This window comes from Mustela putorius, unplaced genomic scaffold (assembly GCF_011764305.1).
Source record: "Mustela putorius furo isolate JIRA1106 unplaced genomic scaffold, ASM1176430v1.1 tig00003898_pilon_pilon_pilon, whole genome shotgun sequence".
NCBI classification, from domain to species: Eukaryota; Metazoa; Chordata; class Mammalia; order Carnivora; family Mustelidae; genus Mustela; species Mustela putorius.
In genome coordinates, this window is record NW_025422047.1 from 20,806,964 (window position 1) to 20,820,986 (window position 14,023).

The 14,023-nt window shown below is 54.3% G+C and overlaps 1 protein-coding gene across 1 annotated transcript; it reads right to left on the reverse strand.

Annotated features, from left to right (window-relative positions):
* Nucleotides 1–2,686: 2,686 nt before the first annotated feature.
* On the reverse strand, nucleotides 2,687–13,898 carry AJUBA (ajuba LIM protein). Its single transcript, XM_004755347.3, has 8 exons — nucleotides 12,498–13,898; nucleotides 8,995–9,096; nucleotides 7,246–7,313; nucleotides 7,052–7,114; nucleotides 6,225–6,355; nucleotides 6,090–6,141; nucleotides 5,287–5,355; nucleotides 2,687–4,841 (listed from the first exon to the last, which is right to left on the reverse strand). Exons 1-8 carry the CDS (start codon nucleotides 13,531–13,533, stop codon nucleotides 4,716–4,718), a joined length of 1,647 nt encoding a protein of 548 aa, XP_004755404.1. The 5' UTR covers nucleotides 13,534–13,898; the 3' UTR covers nucleotides 2,687–4,715.
* Between the last annotated feature and the right edge of the window lie 125 nt (nucleotides 13,899–14,023).

The window sequence follows — 14,023 nt, forward strand, 5'->3', positions numbered from 1 at the left end:
TCCCAATTGTGTCATTCTTTCTACATTTGTTAGTTGGCATTTCCCCCCTCCTCAATGAGGTTTCAAATTGATATTATCAAAAATAACTCCCAGTAGGCCAAAGAATGCATTCGGGGCAGCCACCTTCTGATCTACATTGAAAGCCCAATAAAGTCTCCCCCTGTCATTGGTCCCCTGAAGCATTAGGTCTTTCCTTTGTAACAATCAATTACTTTGCACTTGGTGACATGTTGCTTGTAATCTTCTCAAGGCATTTTATGTGTGTACTTGTCTCCCTGGCTAGAGCGTGACCTCCTCAAGGGCAGAGACTCTCCTGCAGAGTCTTTCCTTTGCTTTTTTTTTTTAAATTTAAAGATTTTATTTATTTATTTGACAGAGAGAGATCACAAGTAGGCAGAGAGGCAGGCAGGGGCGGGGGGTGGGGGGAAGTAGGCTCCCCGCTAAGCAGAGAGCCCGATGTGGGGCTCAATCCCAGGACCCCGAGATTGTGACCCGAGCCGAAGACAGAGGGTCAATCCACTGAGCCACCCAGGCACCCCTGTTTTTTTTTTTTTTTTTTTTTTTTTTAAGATTTGATTGACTTATTTGACACAGAGAGAGAGCACGCACAAGCAGGGGGAGTGGCAGGCAGAGAGAGGGAAAAGCAGGCTCCCTGCTGACAGGGAGCCCCATGTGGGACTTGATCCCGGGACACTAGGATCATGACCTGAGCCTAAGGCAGATGCTTAACCAACTGAGCCACCTAGGTGCTCCATCCTTTGCTTCTCCTAGTGTGCTTTTTTTTTTTTTAAGATTTTATTTATTTATTTGACAGAGAGAGATTACAAGTAGGCAGAGAGGCAGGCAGAGAGAGAGAGGAGGAAGCAGGCTCCCTGCTGAGCAGAGAGCCCGATGCGGGACCCTGAGATCACGACCTGAGCCAAGGCAGCAGCTTAACCCACTGAGCCACCCAGGCGCCCTCCTAGTGTGCTTTTAAAGGTCTTTTAGACTATTGCTAATTCAAATTAGCGGGCCGGGGGTGGGGGAAGCACTAAAAAGAACCAAAGTTTTCATTAATGTCTCTTGGATTCCCTGGCTTTCCCATTAAAACTTTCCCTAATTATTTATCATAATGAAGGGCTGATCTAATTTACAGTTTGCTTGTGCTGTGGGAGTCCCTGTGATGAGGATGAGAGCTGAGGTGGGAGGGAAGAGGGGAAATAAGCTGTTAGTCTTCAAAAGCGGGAAAGTCATTTTCCAGCTGCATGACCTTGGGTAAATGCCATTATCACTGTTACTATTTCTTCATTTGGTAAAATGAGGTCACTGGGTTCTCTCTAAAGTCACACCCTGCTTGGCTCTAAGTCTGTTCTGTCCTTTCAGATGTTCTAAGCCATGTCTCCCTGCTTGGATTCCTCCCTGGCTTCCTTGACATGGGGCAGTGCTGTCCTTTCGAAGCCTAGGTGGACAGAATCTGCCTTGGACGACTCTCCAAAAACCAGCTAGACTGCTCTAATCCATCCGTCCCAGTGACAGTTTGCTCTTGTTTTCAAGGTCCAACCTCAGTCCTTCACAACCAGGGCCTAGTATGGATATCCCAACAGCTCGACACCAATGACTGCCATGGCAGAGGCAGAGGACAGGGGTTGTCCTTGTAAAGTCCCCTAACATTAGGGCTCCAAATGACCCCAGGCCCACTCTGGGGTCTGGATCCTTCTAAACAACAAAATGTTTTTTGCTCACCGGGTTTCCCAATCCTTTTGTCTCAGTTCTACCATTCTGTTTTCCCTCTTGTTAGCCCTTCTTTATAGGTACAGTCTCAAGGACCTCCTCCAGCTGGCTTTACGTGCCTGAAAACAGCTTTCTCTCCTTTCTTGACTGAGGACAGTCTCCAGCTTGATTACAAATGGAATCTTATCGTTTCCCCCGCCTAGGGAGCGCCAGGTGGTGAAGGGGGAAACAGGTGTCTAAGGAGTGAGGCAAAAAGAGAGAACCACCACCAGCCTTGTTCCTCACAAACCGCATTCAGGCCTGTGCTGAACAGGCTGAGCAGAGCCCATGGCTGACGTCGGCTGTGAAAGCCTGCCCTCCCCACACCCCATACTGCAACTCTCATCTAGAAACACGAAATGGATCTGTAATTCTTCCATTTCCCCCTTTCCCCATCTCAGGCCTAGTGGCTGTTGATGAAAATCGGGTGCTTAGTTGGCCAAACAAGGTCTACTTATTACTGTACCCTTTGCAGCACCCCAGGAATCTATCAGCTGTAGATATGAAACAGCACGACTAAGGACGAGCAGTGTCCCAGTGAACAGCAAGAAGACAAACTCTTGCGGTGCAGGGTACACTTGGAAGCCTGCCTGTGATGATGAGGGGTGGCTGGGGCTGCTCTTCTCCATGGCCTGCCCTCCCTGGGCCTGTCCCCAACAGATGTTAGCACTTGTTTTTCCGTGGGAAGGAGGGAGAGAGTAGCCCCGGGAGCAAGAACAGTCTTGGGAAGCTCCAGGGCTTGCATAGATGAGCATAGACCCAGAAAGGAATCAGCCAGTCAGCAACAGATGCAAGGCTGAAGTCAGAGATTGAAATGCAGGGTTGGAGTGGACAAGTCTCCCAAGAGTCAAAGAAAGGGTGGATATAAGGCTTTATGTGCTTGCCTGGATTTCCCAGGCCTGGAGTGGCCCGGTGAGAAAACTGCCCAGTCATGGTCTTTGTATTCACTTATTTAATAATAATAATTCAGAAGAAATCCCAGCTGTAGACCAATTTCAGAACATTTATCTCACCCAAAAGTGCATCCCTCCAGTACTCAGTGGTATGAATGTGAGCTCTTTCTCTAGATCATACCCTCATGCACAGGCCTCTTTTCCACGACCCCAGCTTGGCTGACACAGGCCACCTTAGAAACCCCCTAAATGTGGGATTGTTGTTCCCATGAGTCACCGTTTCCAGGATGAAACTAAGTGACAGAGAATGAAGACTAAGGATCAAAGATTATCAGATTAATTTGCCTAAAACCAAGTCACCCAGAGACAATTAGTCTCAAATAAATATTTATCAAATCTGCAGCATTTCAAAAGGATTTAGTAGACTCATGCTTTCACTTTTTATTGTTCTTGTCTGTGTAATCTTTTAAGTGTTAGTCAACTGATTATGCTACATGCTTGTTCAATTGTTTAGAATTTATGGGCATTTTTTACAGTAGGAATGTAGAAGTTAGGCCAAAGCACCAAAATCATAAGAGCTCCATTAACTTTTCCAAGGTATCTAATTTGTAAAGGAATATTAAGAAACACAAAAAATGATACACAAAATGTCTGTGCCAATTATATTTATTGCTAGCTACTTTAAACTTTTTCGAAAGGTGTCTGAAAAGTAGATAACATAGGTAACGTTTTCCATAAACTTAGGAAAAAATATCATTTACAAAGTGCTGCAAATTTGATAAATTTATTTTGTTGACAATGATTCAGAACTGCTGTTGGATGAATAGATAAAAATTCTTAGAACACCCAAAATATAAAAAAAACCACAACACTAAATGGCTGTAAAAACACCCCAAAGGGAACCGCAGTTTTGGCAAACTTGTCATTAAGTGACGTAAACTTTCGCAGCTCTTTCTGCCCATAGGTCCTGTCCCCGGATTTTCAATAAATCATTAAAAAAAAAAAACAAAACAAAACACAAAAAACTGGTGAAGTAAACTGAAAGTAAGTAAGTCTTGGATTGGCTTGAAGGGACCAATTTTAGCCAAGTGGACTAAAACCATGTCAAAATGTGTTGCCCCTCTGGTTCCCTGGAGCCTCAGGGCTTGGGAGCTGCACTGGTTGGAACACTAGGTCCCTCTGCGGGGTGGCAGGTCTGGAGCAGTGAGCGACTGTGAGGGAATGTGGGTGACAGTGACCTGAGAAGAAGGGAGTGAGGGAGCAAGTGTGTGTCTGAGTGTGCCTGTGTACACAGTGGGCTGGAAGTCTCCATGCGCCTGCACCTGGGTGCGTGGCTGGGCCTGAGGCTCCCTGCATGGCACGCCTGGCCCTCTACCCCAAAGACTCTCTTGTCACGTCCCCAAGCTGAGGAGAAGAGGAACCCAGGACAGCCACCCACCCAGCCTTCCCAGGCCCACGTGAGTCCCTGAGACACAGGCAACACAGGCAGCAGGTCCACACGAGCTACCCCCCTTCCTTCATGGGGCTGAGCAGCTCTCCTGGTCCTTAGAGAGAAGGTGGCCAAGAAACAACTAATGAGTTGTTAATAAAGTCCAGTTTCCACCTCTTCATCTAGACACAGAGATAAGACATTGTGGTAAGAACCTGCTGACCCCGTATCTGACCCACGTGATGGGTGCCAGAGTGAGGCGGGTTCATGGTGTCCTCTCTTTCTGTAACCCAAAGCCAGAACGTTGTTTGGCTTATGCATAAATGGTACTAGAGAAACGGACTAGAATCAGACCTTTAGAAAGTCCTGGAACCTGCCTGTGCATGCCTGAGTATATGCTACAGCACAGGCTGCACACATGGAAAGAAAGCCAGTCACACCCGCCCCCCCATGGCAATTGGAAGTTTCCTTCTCCACAGTCCATCTGGAATGTTGTATCTTTGGGTCTCTGGCCCCTGGGGCCCTCCCCAGAGGACTCTTCTGCCTGGCCTGGGAGTGCATTCCTTGCCTCGGCTGGCCTCAGAGGGGCCCTCTGGCCAGAGGGATTTGCCAGGGGCAGCAAAGGCAGCAGCACAGACCGCAGTTCAGATATAACTGGCAGGGGGCTGTCGGGTACTGAGCCGTTGCATGTGACAGCCGTGGCAGAGCAAGTGCCCATCCAGAGGGAAGCAACAGCAGCCTTCTTCATCACTCAGCTGCATCCGGCAGTCCTAGGGAAGAAGGACACCTAGTTCACCTCCGCCCGGGCACTGGGACATGTTGGGAGACTGTGCTGATCCACACCAGCCCCCTCGTAGACTGGAAGAATGGTGGGGCTGGTTGGAGGTGATGGCCTCCGAGTAGAAGCCCGAGAAAATACCTCAGCTGGACAGCAGGTGTCGCTGCTACAGCGGAAATAATGAGGCGGACTCCCATTTGCAGTGGTTACCAGGAGTCCCCAGTTCAGGCTCACCTTGGGGAAAGCCAGATGCAGAAAGGACTAAACACCCAGGACCAGACAGAGTGGATGAAGGAGGGCAAAGATACTGGAGATGGGTCCTGGTTTCCACGCTGTAGACCACTCCCACAGACTTGAGCAGTCCAGCGACATGCCTCCTCCCCAGCCCCATTCCCTCTCCAGATTCTCCTCCAGGAGCCCTGGCTCCTCACACTCACCTCACAGTGGTAGCACTCAAAGTGATAATCTCGGTCCATGGATATCACCCTCACAATGTCTTCACAGCCCTGAAATGATGTAGGCCCCCATGGGATGAGTGTAGAATGACAACCCCAGTTCGGCCCTCCCCTGGGCCCCTTCCCAGCCCAATGTGAAGATCATTCAAAGGCCTCCAGGAAGAACTCTCTGCAATCACCTGTAGCTTTCAGATGGCCTTTGGAAATCCTACTAGAACTTTCCCCCCTCCCCTTCCTTGATACTGCCTCCAGGAAGGCCTGTCCTCTCAGTCTTCCCTCTGTCCAGCAGCTCTGGCCTTACCTACCTCTCCGAGCTGTAGGGAGGGAAAAGGGGCCGGCAGTCTAAGTAAAGTAAGCTAAGCTGGGGACAAGGAGTTCCAGTAGGGTCTGGTTCCTTATTGGCTTTCAGATTCTCTCCCCAGGCCAACACGTAGCACACACAGAATAAATCATTGCTGACATCTTCCTACCAGCCCTGAGGATTCTTCCCACCTTTTTCTAGCCCCTACATCTGGGATCTGCTGACTCTGACCTTGAAGAAAAGCTTCCTCCTATGGCCTGGGACAGACTGGATGAAGCCTGGGCCCAGTGAGGCTGTCAGAAATGTCCAGGCCCGGATGTCAGGGTCAGGATGGTGACCCTGAGAGCAGAGTCACACGGGAATCTTCGCAGAGCACATTCCTCAGCACCACCGCCTCCCGCGGGAAGCCAGGCCCATATGTCCCCACCCCCTTCCCAGGGGCAGCAGCATTGGCTGCCCCACAGGAGAACCCCGGCATACTGACCTCTGAGGGGAGGATGGGTTGGCCACAGGCCGCACATTTAGGAGCATAATTTCTGAAGAAGAGAGGGCAGAGATGAGTTGAGGCTGGGGAACCCAGAGGCCAGTCCCACACCACACCCCCAGGGGGCAGACTCACTTGTGGTAGTCAGTGACGCAATACACCTGGTTGGAGAAGTCCACGGTGAAGGGGATGCCGTCCAGACACTTGTTGCAAACGATGCACCGGAAGCAGCCCGGGTGATAGGACTTCCCCACAGCCTGCAGGATCTGGCTCACGGGGTGGGAAGATGATCAGTCTCCCTCCAGTCTCATTCTCTAGCTACCCATGGTGCTCCTTGAAGCCCCCCAAACTCCTCCAACTACCCGCTCTCCTCCCAGAACAATGCTCTGTAATCTGAGGCGCCCAAAGGATGCTTAAAATAGAGGCAGAAACATTGAACACAGTCTTAGAGAACATCCAGGCCAGTGGTTCTCACCCAGGGAGCTTGTAAAACCCATCGGTGCCTGGGCCTCACCCCAGAGGTTTTCATCACAGTCTCCGATGACAACCCAGGCACTGGTTATTTTCTTTACTTCTTCCCAGGTGATCTGCTAGGCTTGACCACTGCTCTAATCCTATTCCCCTTGCTTACGGAAAAACAACAACCCTGAGTTCTAACTGATCCCAGCCAGTAGCAGGAAGGGGATTACGACCTGGGACCCCACACTCCTAGCTTGGCTGTGACTGCAGGAATAGGCAGGGACCAGATCACAGAGGCTGTGGGAATGGCAGGATTAGGGGTGCTGACCCAACCAACAGAGGGAAGGCACTACAAATAGCTGCTCTGGGGAAGAATGGGAAGAAAGCCACTCACAGTGATGCAGTTCCTCCCTCCCCCTTTTCTCAGTACCCACTTAGCCCCTGGTTCTACCCCTCAGTCACTCAGCCTCACAGAGAGTCGCAGTTGAAGACACTTTGCTTACCTTCTCCAAGATCAAGTGACCACAGACACAGCATTTCTCAGCTGCCTCCTGAAACCCTGAAAACTAGGGAGAAAGAAAGAACCAAAGGAGGATATTACAAGCAGAGAAGGACCTGACGGGTGCAACCCCAATGGGCCACCAAGAAAGGTCCCAGTATGAGAGCCAATTCCAGGCCCAGGGGACCCCTCACTCACCAGATAATCTTCCTCACAGTACACGGAGCCATTGACGCTGTAGAAAGCCTTGCAGCGCAAAGTTCGCCCTACGAGCAGCAGACAAGAGACTGGAGCCATCCCAGTGTCCACATACAGGGCGTCCCCGCCTCGGGGACACTGCTCTCCAATGTAGGATGACGTATTTAATCTGGACCTTAGTGCCAGTGCTCCTCACTGCTGTGTGTCCTCCCTCTCTACACAAAAATCCCATCTGATGTGATTCCAATTTACTTTGGTCTCATTCCTGCAAACTTCCCCTCTCCTCTGCTCACTGTTTCTCCAGTTCTCACCTCAACAGTTTTCTAAGATTCTACCCTCCCTCAATGAATGCCTTCCTCTCCAGGGCACAGGGAGTCACCCAGGGGTGGGGGTTGGGGGACCCAACCCAAGGCTGGGGTACGAGGTAAAGGAGCTGGGAATAAGGTACTGTACAATGCCCATGGAGGTGTTCGCTTTATTATAGACCTTGCCCTCTGGGACCTTTCAACCTAGGGGCCTCTTTGCCTGTGTATAGCCTTCCTGCTATCCTAGCCCTATCTGTCTTCTTCCAGGGACAGGCTCAGTAGAGGTCAGGAAATATTGGCATTACTGTTGGAGACAAAGTGCTCTTCTCAGGAGCAAAGTCAGTTCCCTTTCCCGCTGTACAAGGCAGCTCCCCCAAGCTCAGAGAAACCCAGAGAATCCAGGATCTTCTGTGAGCAGACAAGGCATGTGACCAACACTTAGGAACTGCTCCAAAGTGTCTAAATTGTCAGGGAGAGGGGAGGAGTGAGACCCAAGGTGGAGAAAGGGGCGAGCTGGCCACCTCCTCTGCCCTCTTCTGATCAAAATCTCTTCTACCTCCTACCAGAAGTTTGGAAAAGCTGACTTAGAGACTCAGGAGACACGGCGGGGGTACAGAGAGGGAAAGAGACACACCCAGAAAAGGCCCTATACACAAGACAGACAGATGGATGAACCCAAGAGAATCAGGCAGAGGTGGGGGCTGGCAGTGGTGGTGGTGGCTGGAGTAGGGGCACAGAAAAGCTGAGTGCTGGAGTCAGACAGGCAGAGATAAGAGATTAAAGGTTTAGCAAAGGAATCAAGAGTGGGCAAGCAGTGGGGAGGGGTAATGAGGGAGGTGAGGGAAGGGCTGGGGAGTTAAGACTGCTGGGAGCACACCCCCCCCCCAAGGCGGGCCTCCTGAGCTAACAGTGGCGGGCATTCCTGGAGCGTGATGTCATCAGCTTGGCATGGCCCTGTGGCCTGCACTCCAGTGAGGTGGCTGAACTCTGACCAGCCAAGAGAAAACCCCTCTCTCGGCCCCCCATGGCTCCCCACTCCCCCAGCCCACCCCCACCCTTCCCACATTCCAGTCTTTCACTGTCGCCCCAGGCAACTCAGACTGTCCAGGACCAAACCCCACCAAGGAGAGGCCGAGGCTGGGCTGGAGTCCAGGCTGGGCAAGCAAGGAAGCAGAAGAAAGAGGGAGGAACAGAGAGGAGGAAAAGAGGCTCAATGGAGGAAGGGAGGGCTGACTCCAGAATGCAGACGCAACATGGGGGCCGGAGAGCCAGGTATAGCAGAGGAGGGAAGGCGGGCAACAGTGGGCATCCAGACACATGGGTGCGGGACGGACCGAAGAGGCACAAGCTCTGCTTTCCCTAGGCACTTCTGAGGGTGTATGCTTGTGGGACATGCTTGAGGCCTCAGCCCGCCCCCTGCACAAGGCCTAGGGGATACACTCACCACAGGAGCAGCAGACAAAGCACTGGGTGTGGTAGAGGCTGTCCAGGGCCTTGCAGGCGTTGCTCTGCCCATAGATGCCTTTGTTGCATTTAATACAGGTACCTGAGGGGAGAGAAGACGTTGTCAGCATCATATCCCACACACCCCCAGCTCAAAACAGGGATTTGGGATCTTTCTTGACTGCTCTTTCCCGATTGTTCCAGAGGACCACCAGTCCCAGCCTTCCTTTCACGGGCTCTCTCCTGGGAAGAGAGGAGAACAAGAAATGGGATGCGGCAAGGTCTTGGCTGAGCAGACCCATCATTGTTTACTGATTAATCAACAGATATTTTCTGAGCATCTATTTTGTGCCTAGCAAAAATACAGTGCCTGATACTGTGCAAAATTGGAGAGAGTCAAAGATATGATCCTTGACTTTCAAATGTGCAGATTCTGTCAGGGAGACAAGACTAACAGGCAAGGGTTTGACCCCTGTTGCACTGTGTTAGGACAAAGAGAGATGCCAGTCCATAATGGCCCAGGAGCAGACTCCCAGAGAAAGCAGGCCAGGTCTAGACAGCCTCTCTGGGACCTCGGTTTCCCCATCCGTAAAATGAGCTGCCATATAGCTACAAAATGACTTCTTACTGCTCCACACCTCGAGGCTTCCAAGGATGGAAAGAAGGATATGGCTCAGCAGAGGGCCCTGGGCAGAGCGGACCATGTGAGCATGACTCCTGTGGGGAGGTGGCTGCTAAGAATGTAGGGTGTGTTTCAGGGACTGGAGGTTGCACAGGAAGGTGGGGGAAGGGTGACAGAATCCCTAAGGTCTCCCTGAAATCTATCATGGGATGGATAGAGCTGAACTGCTCTTCCCTGACAGCCCCCCACCCCTGCCAAATACATACACCTGGCTCTGGCACCCTCCTTTCCTGGGTGTGTCCTTTCCTCCCTCCACTCCCCAATTCCAGGCCCATGAGTGAGGGCTAGGGCCTGTCTTTGGGGAGCAGATCCCAACGGGGCCCGCCTCACCCGCCCCACCTCTCCCCCTCGGCACACTGCCATACTCCTTGCCTGCTGGGGCCCATCCCAGTCTTTGCCCAGGGGCTTCGGAGCCCGTGCAGCAGCTGCAGTGACTGATGGGCCCAGGCCTGTCCTGTTCCCACCCTCTGGCAGCTGGGCAAGGCTGTAGCCAAGAAAGAGGGCCCCGAACTAAGGGCCAGAGTAGAAGGGTACAGTCAGGCTGAGAATTCTGTCAGAGGAGACAACCTAACTCTCGGGGAGAAGCAGCCTCTACTTCTGGGGTCAAAATGCCCAAAAGAGTGAACCAAGATCACCATGCCAGGGGGGCCCATCAGAACCATTTCTTTAGGAAGCCTTGGACATTATGGGAAGACAGGCGCAAACTGCTCAGGCATGCCTGCCTGGCCTCCTCTAACCCAGCATATCCACGCCTAGGTTCTCCCTGCCCTTTTATTGCACTCTGTCCAAGCTCCTTTCTTCCTTCTCACTCTGATGGCTTGGCCCAAGAGACTTCCTTCCCCTCAACCGCCACTTCTTATGGGCTCCAAAAGAAACTGCTAAAGGGATCCTGTCCCTTAACCAAAGCATCATCTACTTTAGGCTTTCCTCTCTTAGGATGGGAGGATAGGGGTTGACCCGGGGAAGGAAGGGCCCTTTAAGCCTGCAGCCCTGCTACCTCTCAACTTCTGCCTCAATCTGCCCTCCCCGGCTAGGTTCCTCTCCCTGTCCACATTTCTAGCCATAGAGGTGGTCTAGGGCACGAGGTCCAGGGCAGGAACACGGATGATGGGAAAGGAGAGGATAAGCCCAAGGCCTTCCATTGTTTTTCCTCCCACTGCATTAGCATTTCTTTCTATAACAAATTGGTGGCTGTGGGTCTTAGCTAAAAAGATCCTTCAAGATCCTAATATCTGGGGCGCCTGGGTGGCTCAGTGGGTTAGGCCTCTGCCTTTGGCTCAGGTCATGATCTCAGGGACCTGGGATCAAGCCCCGCATCAGGCTCTCTGCTCAGCGGGGAGCCTGCTTCCCTCCCTCTCTGCCTCCCTCTCTGCCTCCCTCTCTGCCTGCCTCTCTGCCTACTTGTGGTCTCTCTCTGTCAAATAAATAAATAAAATATTAAAAAAAAAATCCTAATATCCCCTGGTAGCTGAGACATATAATCAATCAAAACTCCTTAAACGTGGGGTGCCTGGGTGGCTCAGTCGTTAAGCCTCTGCCTTTGGCTCCCTCATGATCTCAAGTACCTGGGATGGAGCCCCACATCGGGCTCAGACTCCCCACTCCCTCTCCCATTCCCCTTGCTTGTGTTCTCTCTCTGTGTCAAAAAAATAAATAAAATCTTGGGGCGCCTTGGTGGCTCAGTGGGTTGAGCCGCTGCCTTCGGCTCAGGTCATGATCTCAGGGTCCTGGGATCGAGTCCGGCATCGGGCTCTCTGCTCGGCAGGGAGCCTGCTTCCTTCTCTCTCTCTCTGCCTGCCTCTCAGTGTACTTGTAATTTCTCTCTGTCAAATAAATAAATAAAATCTTAAAAAATAAATAAATAAATAAATAAATAAATAAAATCTTAAAAAAAGACTCCTTAAAGGTAATTGCGTGTGGGAGACAGAGCGACCAGGTTTTCTTAACAGAGGCAGAAACTAACGTGCTGTTTCTAGCCTGAATTCTGAGCAGGTTGTGGACCAAACCGAAGGCCAGGTTATTTCTGGCAGTTACACAGGGTCGTTAACCTGCTAGGGATGCTGATGTCCAGGTGGTCATGGCTTCTGCCCTGACTTCCCCGGAGGATGGGGAGGATGGGGTAAATAGACCCACCAGGTCTCTGCTTAAATGCTCAGGCACCCAACAAGCCAGCATGACCCGGACAAGCCAACAGCAGGGTCACTGCTTTCCGTCCCCGAGAGCTTCACCCTCTCTCCCAGGCCCCACTTCCCCGCCCCCCGCCACAGCTCCGCGCGTGTTAGCAAGCAGCACCCCCCACCCCGCCCCACCTCACCCCACCCTCCGCCCCGCGCGCCGCGCGGCCAGCCCCGCCCGCGGGCACCTGGAGCGCCCGGGCAGGAGCCGGCACGCACGCGGCCTGCCCGCCCCGCCCCCCACCCGCGCATTCCCCGAATTCCTGCGGGCGGAGCTTGGGCCCGGGTAGGGGCGCGGCGCGCAGAAGCCTGCCGGGGCACCGCCGCCAAGGGGGGAGCAGGATGGGGAGATGCTCTCACTCCCCACTTGGTCCCCTCCCCACGAGGCCTCCTACCGCGAAAAACGGAGGCTCCAAAGCTTCAACTGGGACTCACGAGATAATCAGGGGGTTGAGTGTAACAGGAATAAGGGGCCCACGGTCCGTTTGAGACCTGGTGGGAAGGGGAAATCCCTCTTGCCTCTCTTCTAGCTCCGCGTCTCCGCCTCCGACTTGCCGGCGCCGGCAATTTGGGCCGTCGGGGCAGTGAGGAAAGGAAGGCGGTGATGGGTCCCGTCCTGTCCCGTCCCTGACCACTTCTTTCACTCACCGAAGTAATCCTCTCTGGCCTCCGGCTCCCGCATCCGGGCCCGGGCGGCCTCTGGAAGGAAAGGACCTGGCGGTTCCTCGAGACCCGACGGCTCAATCCCCGAGGGTTCCCCGCGGGCGCCGGCTTCTCGCCCACCCGTGCCCACCGTCAGGCGCAGCAACGCTGTTAGCTCATCCTGGTATCGGGCGCCCGCGGCGCAGTCCCCGTAGCCGGTCACTGAGTGTCGTCCGGGTTGCGCCCCGCGTCTCTCCAAGGGCCCTGTCGCTCCCACTCCGGCCCCGGCTAGAGCTCCGGGGCTGCCCAGGGCCGGGGGATAGGAGTGGCGGCTTTCCTGGCAGCCGAACCCCGCGGGCCGGTGAGCACACAATCGGTCCAGGGCGGCGTGGAGCTCCGGGTAGGCGGACGGCACCCCTCCAGGGGAATACCCCGCTGGAGCCCCAGCCAAGGGTGGGCCAAACAGACAGGGCCCGGCGGGCAGGGGGCTGCCGTGGCGCTGGTCGTAGCCCATGCTGATGCCGCTGGTGCGATTGCTGCAGGGTCGACTACCTCCGGCTCCGCCTGCCCCCGCCCCGTCCAGCAGCAGGCTACCCCGGGGGCTGGACGGCTTGCTGGCGTCGCTGGCTGAGCTACTGGCGAAACTGGAGCGTGGGCTTAGAGCTGGGGCCGTGGTCTCCAGCCGAAAGTCGGGGGGCAATGACTGAGGTAGAGGCAAGGCCCGGGTGGGAGGCGGCCCCCCGGGGAAGGAGCCTTCGTAGCGCTGCGCCTCAAAGGAGCCGCGCGGGTTCCGCTCAGCGTCCAGGGGGCCCTGCTCCCGGGCTGGCTCCAATGGCTCATCCCCAGGTCCCCCAGTAGCTCCACGGGGCCCTGATTTCCTAGGCCCCCCCAACCCACTCAGACGCCCCTTGCCCGGCCCGGGGGTCCCATCAGACCCAGACCGGCTAGATTCACCCTTTCTGCGGCCGAACTTGGCGCTGCCGGAGTCGGAGAGCCTTAACTTCTCCAGCAGGCGACTGGCTTTCTCCCCTAACCGCTCCATGCCCTCGGGCCTGGGGCCTCCAGCCCCCTCCCCGCCGGGCACCCTGCAGCTTCTCGGCGGCCGCTTCTCTTTTCCAGCGGCCGGACTCCGGTTCCCCGGGGGCACGGGGTAGGCACAGGGGGTCAGCGGGCGGCCCAGATGCCGGGTACCGGGAATCCCGCAGCATCCCCCAGCGAGAGGGGCTGCTTCCCCCCGCGCATCAGGGGTTAAGCGGGGCTAGAAGGGCCTACGGCCGCGGCTGTCCCATCCGCAGGTCAGTCTGTTCACGCGTCCACTCGCCCAGCCGCCCCACTCTCCCCGGCCCCCGCCCCCCTCAGTCTCACACTCAGCACAGACCGAACTTCTCTCCCAAACTTTTGTCTGCCTGGCCGGATCTACTTTCCGGGAGGGGCGGAGCGCTGCGTGCGAGAGGAACGGGGGTGCCTGCGCAGGGATCTCTAGGGCGCCGGAGGGGGAGGGTGGTGCTGGTGCTAACTGTCCCTGGAGGTGG

Coding starts and splice junctions, on each gene's coding strand:
- AJUBA (XM_004755347.3), bottom strand. CDS start 13,533: ATGGAGCGGTTAGGGGAGAAAGCCAGTCGCCTGCTGGAGAAGTTAAGG. Junction 7,314..8,994: donor CTTTGTCTGCTGCTCCTGTG/GTGAGTGTATCC, acceptor TGCTGCTCGTAG/GGCGAACTTTGCGCTGCAAG. Junction 7,115..7,245: donor ACTGTGAGGAAGATTATCTG/GTGAGTGAGGGG, acceptor CTTTCTCCCTAG/TTTTCAGGGTTTCAGGAGGC.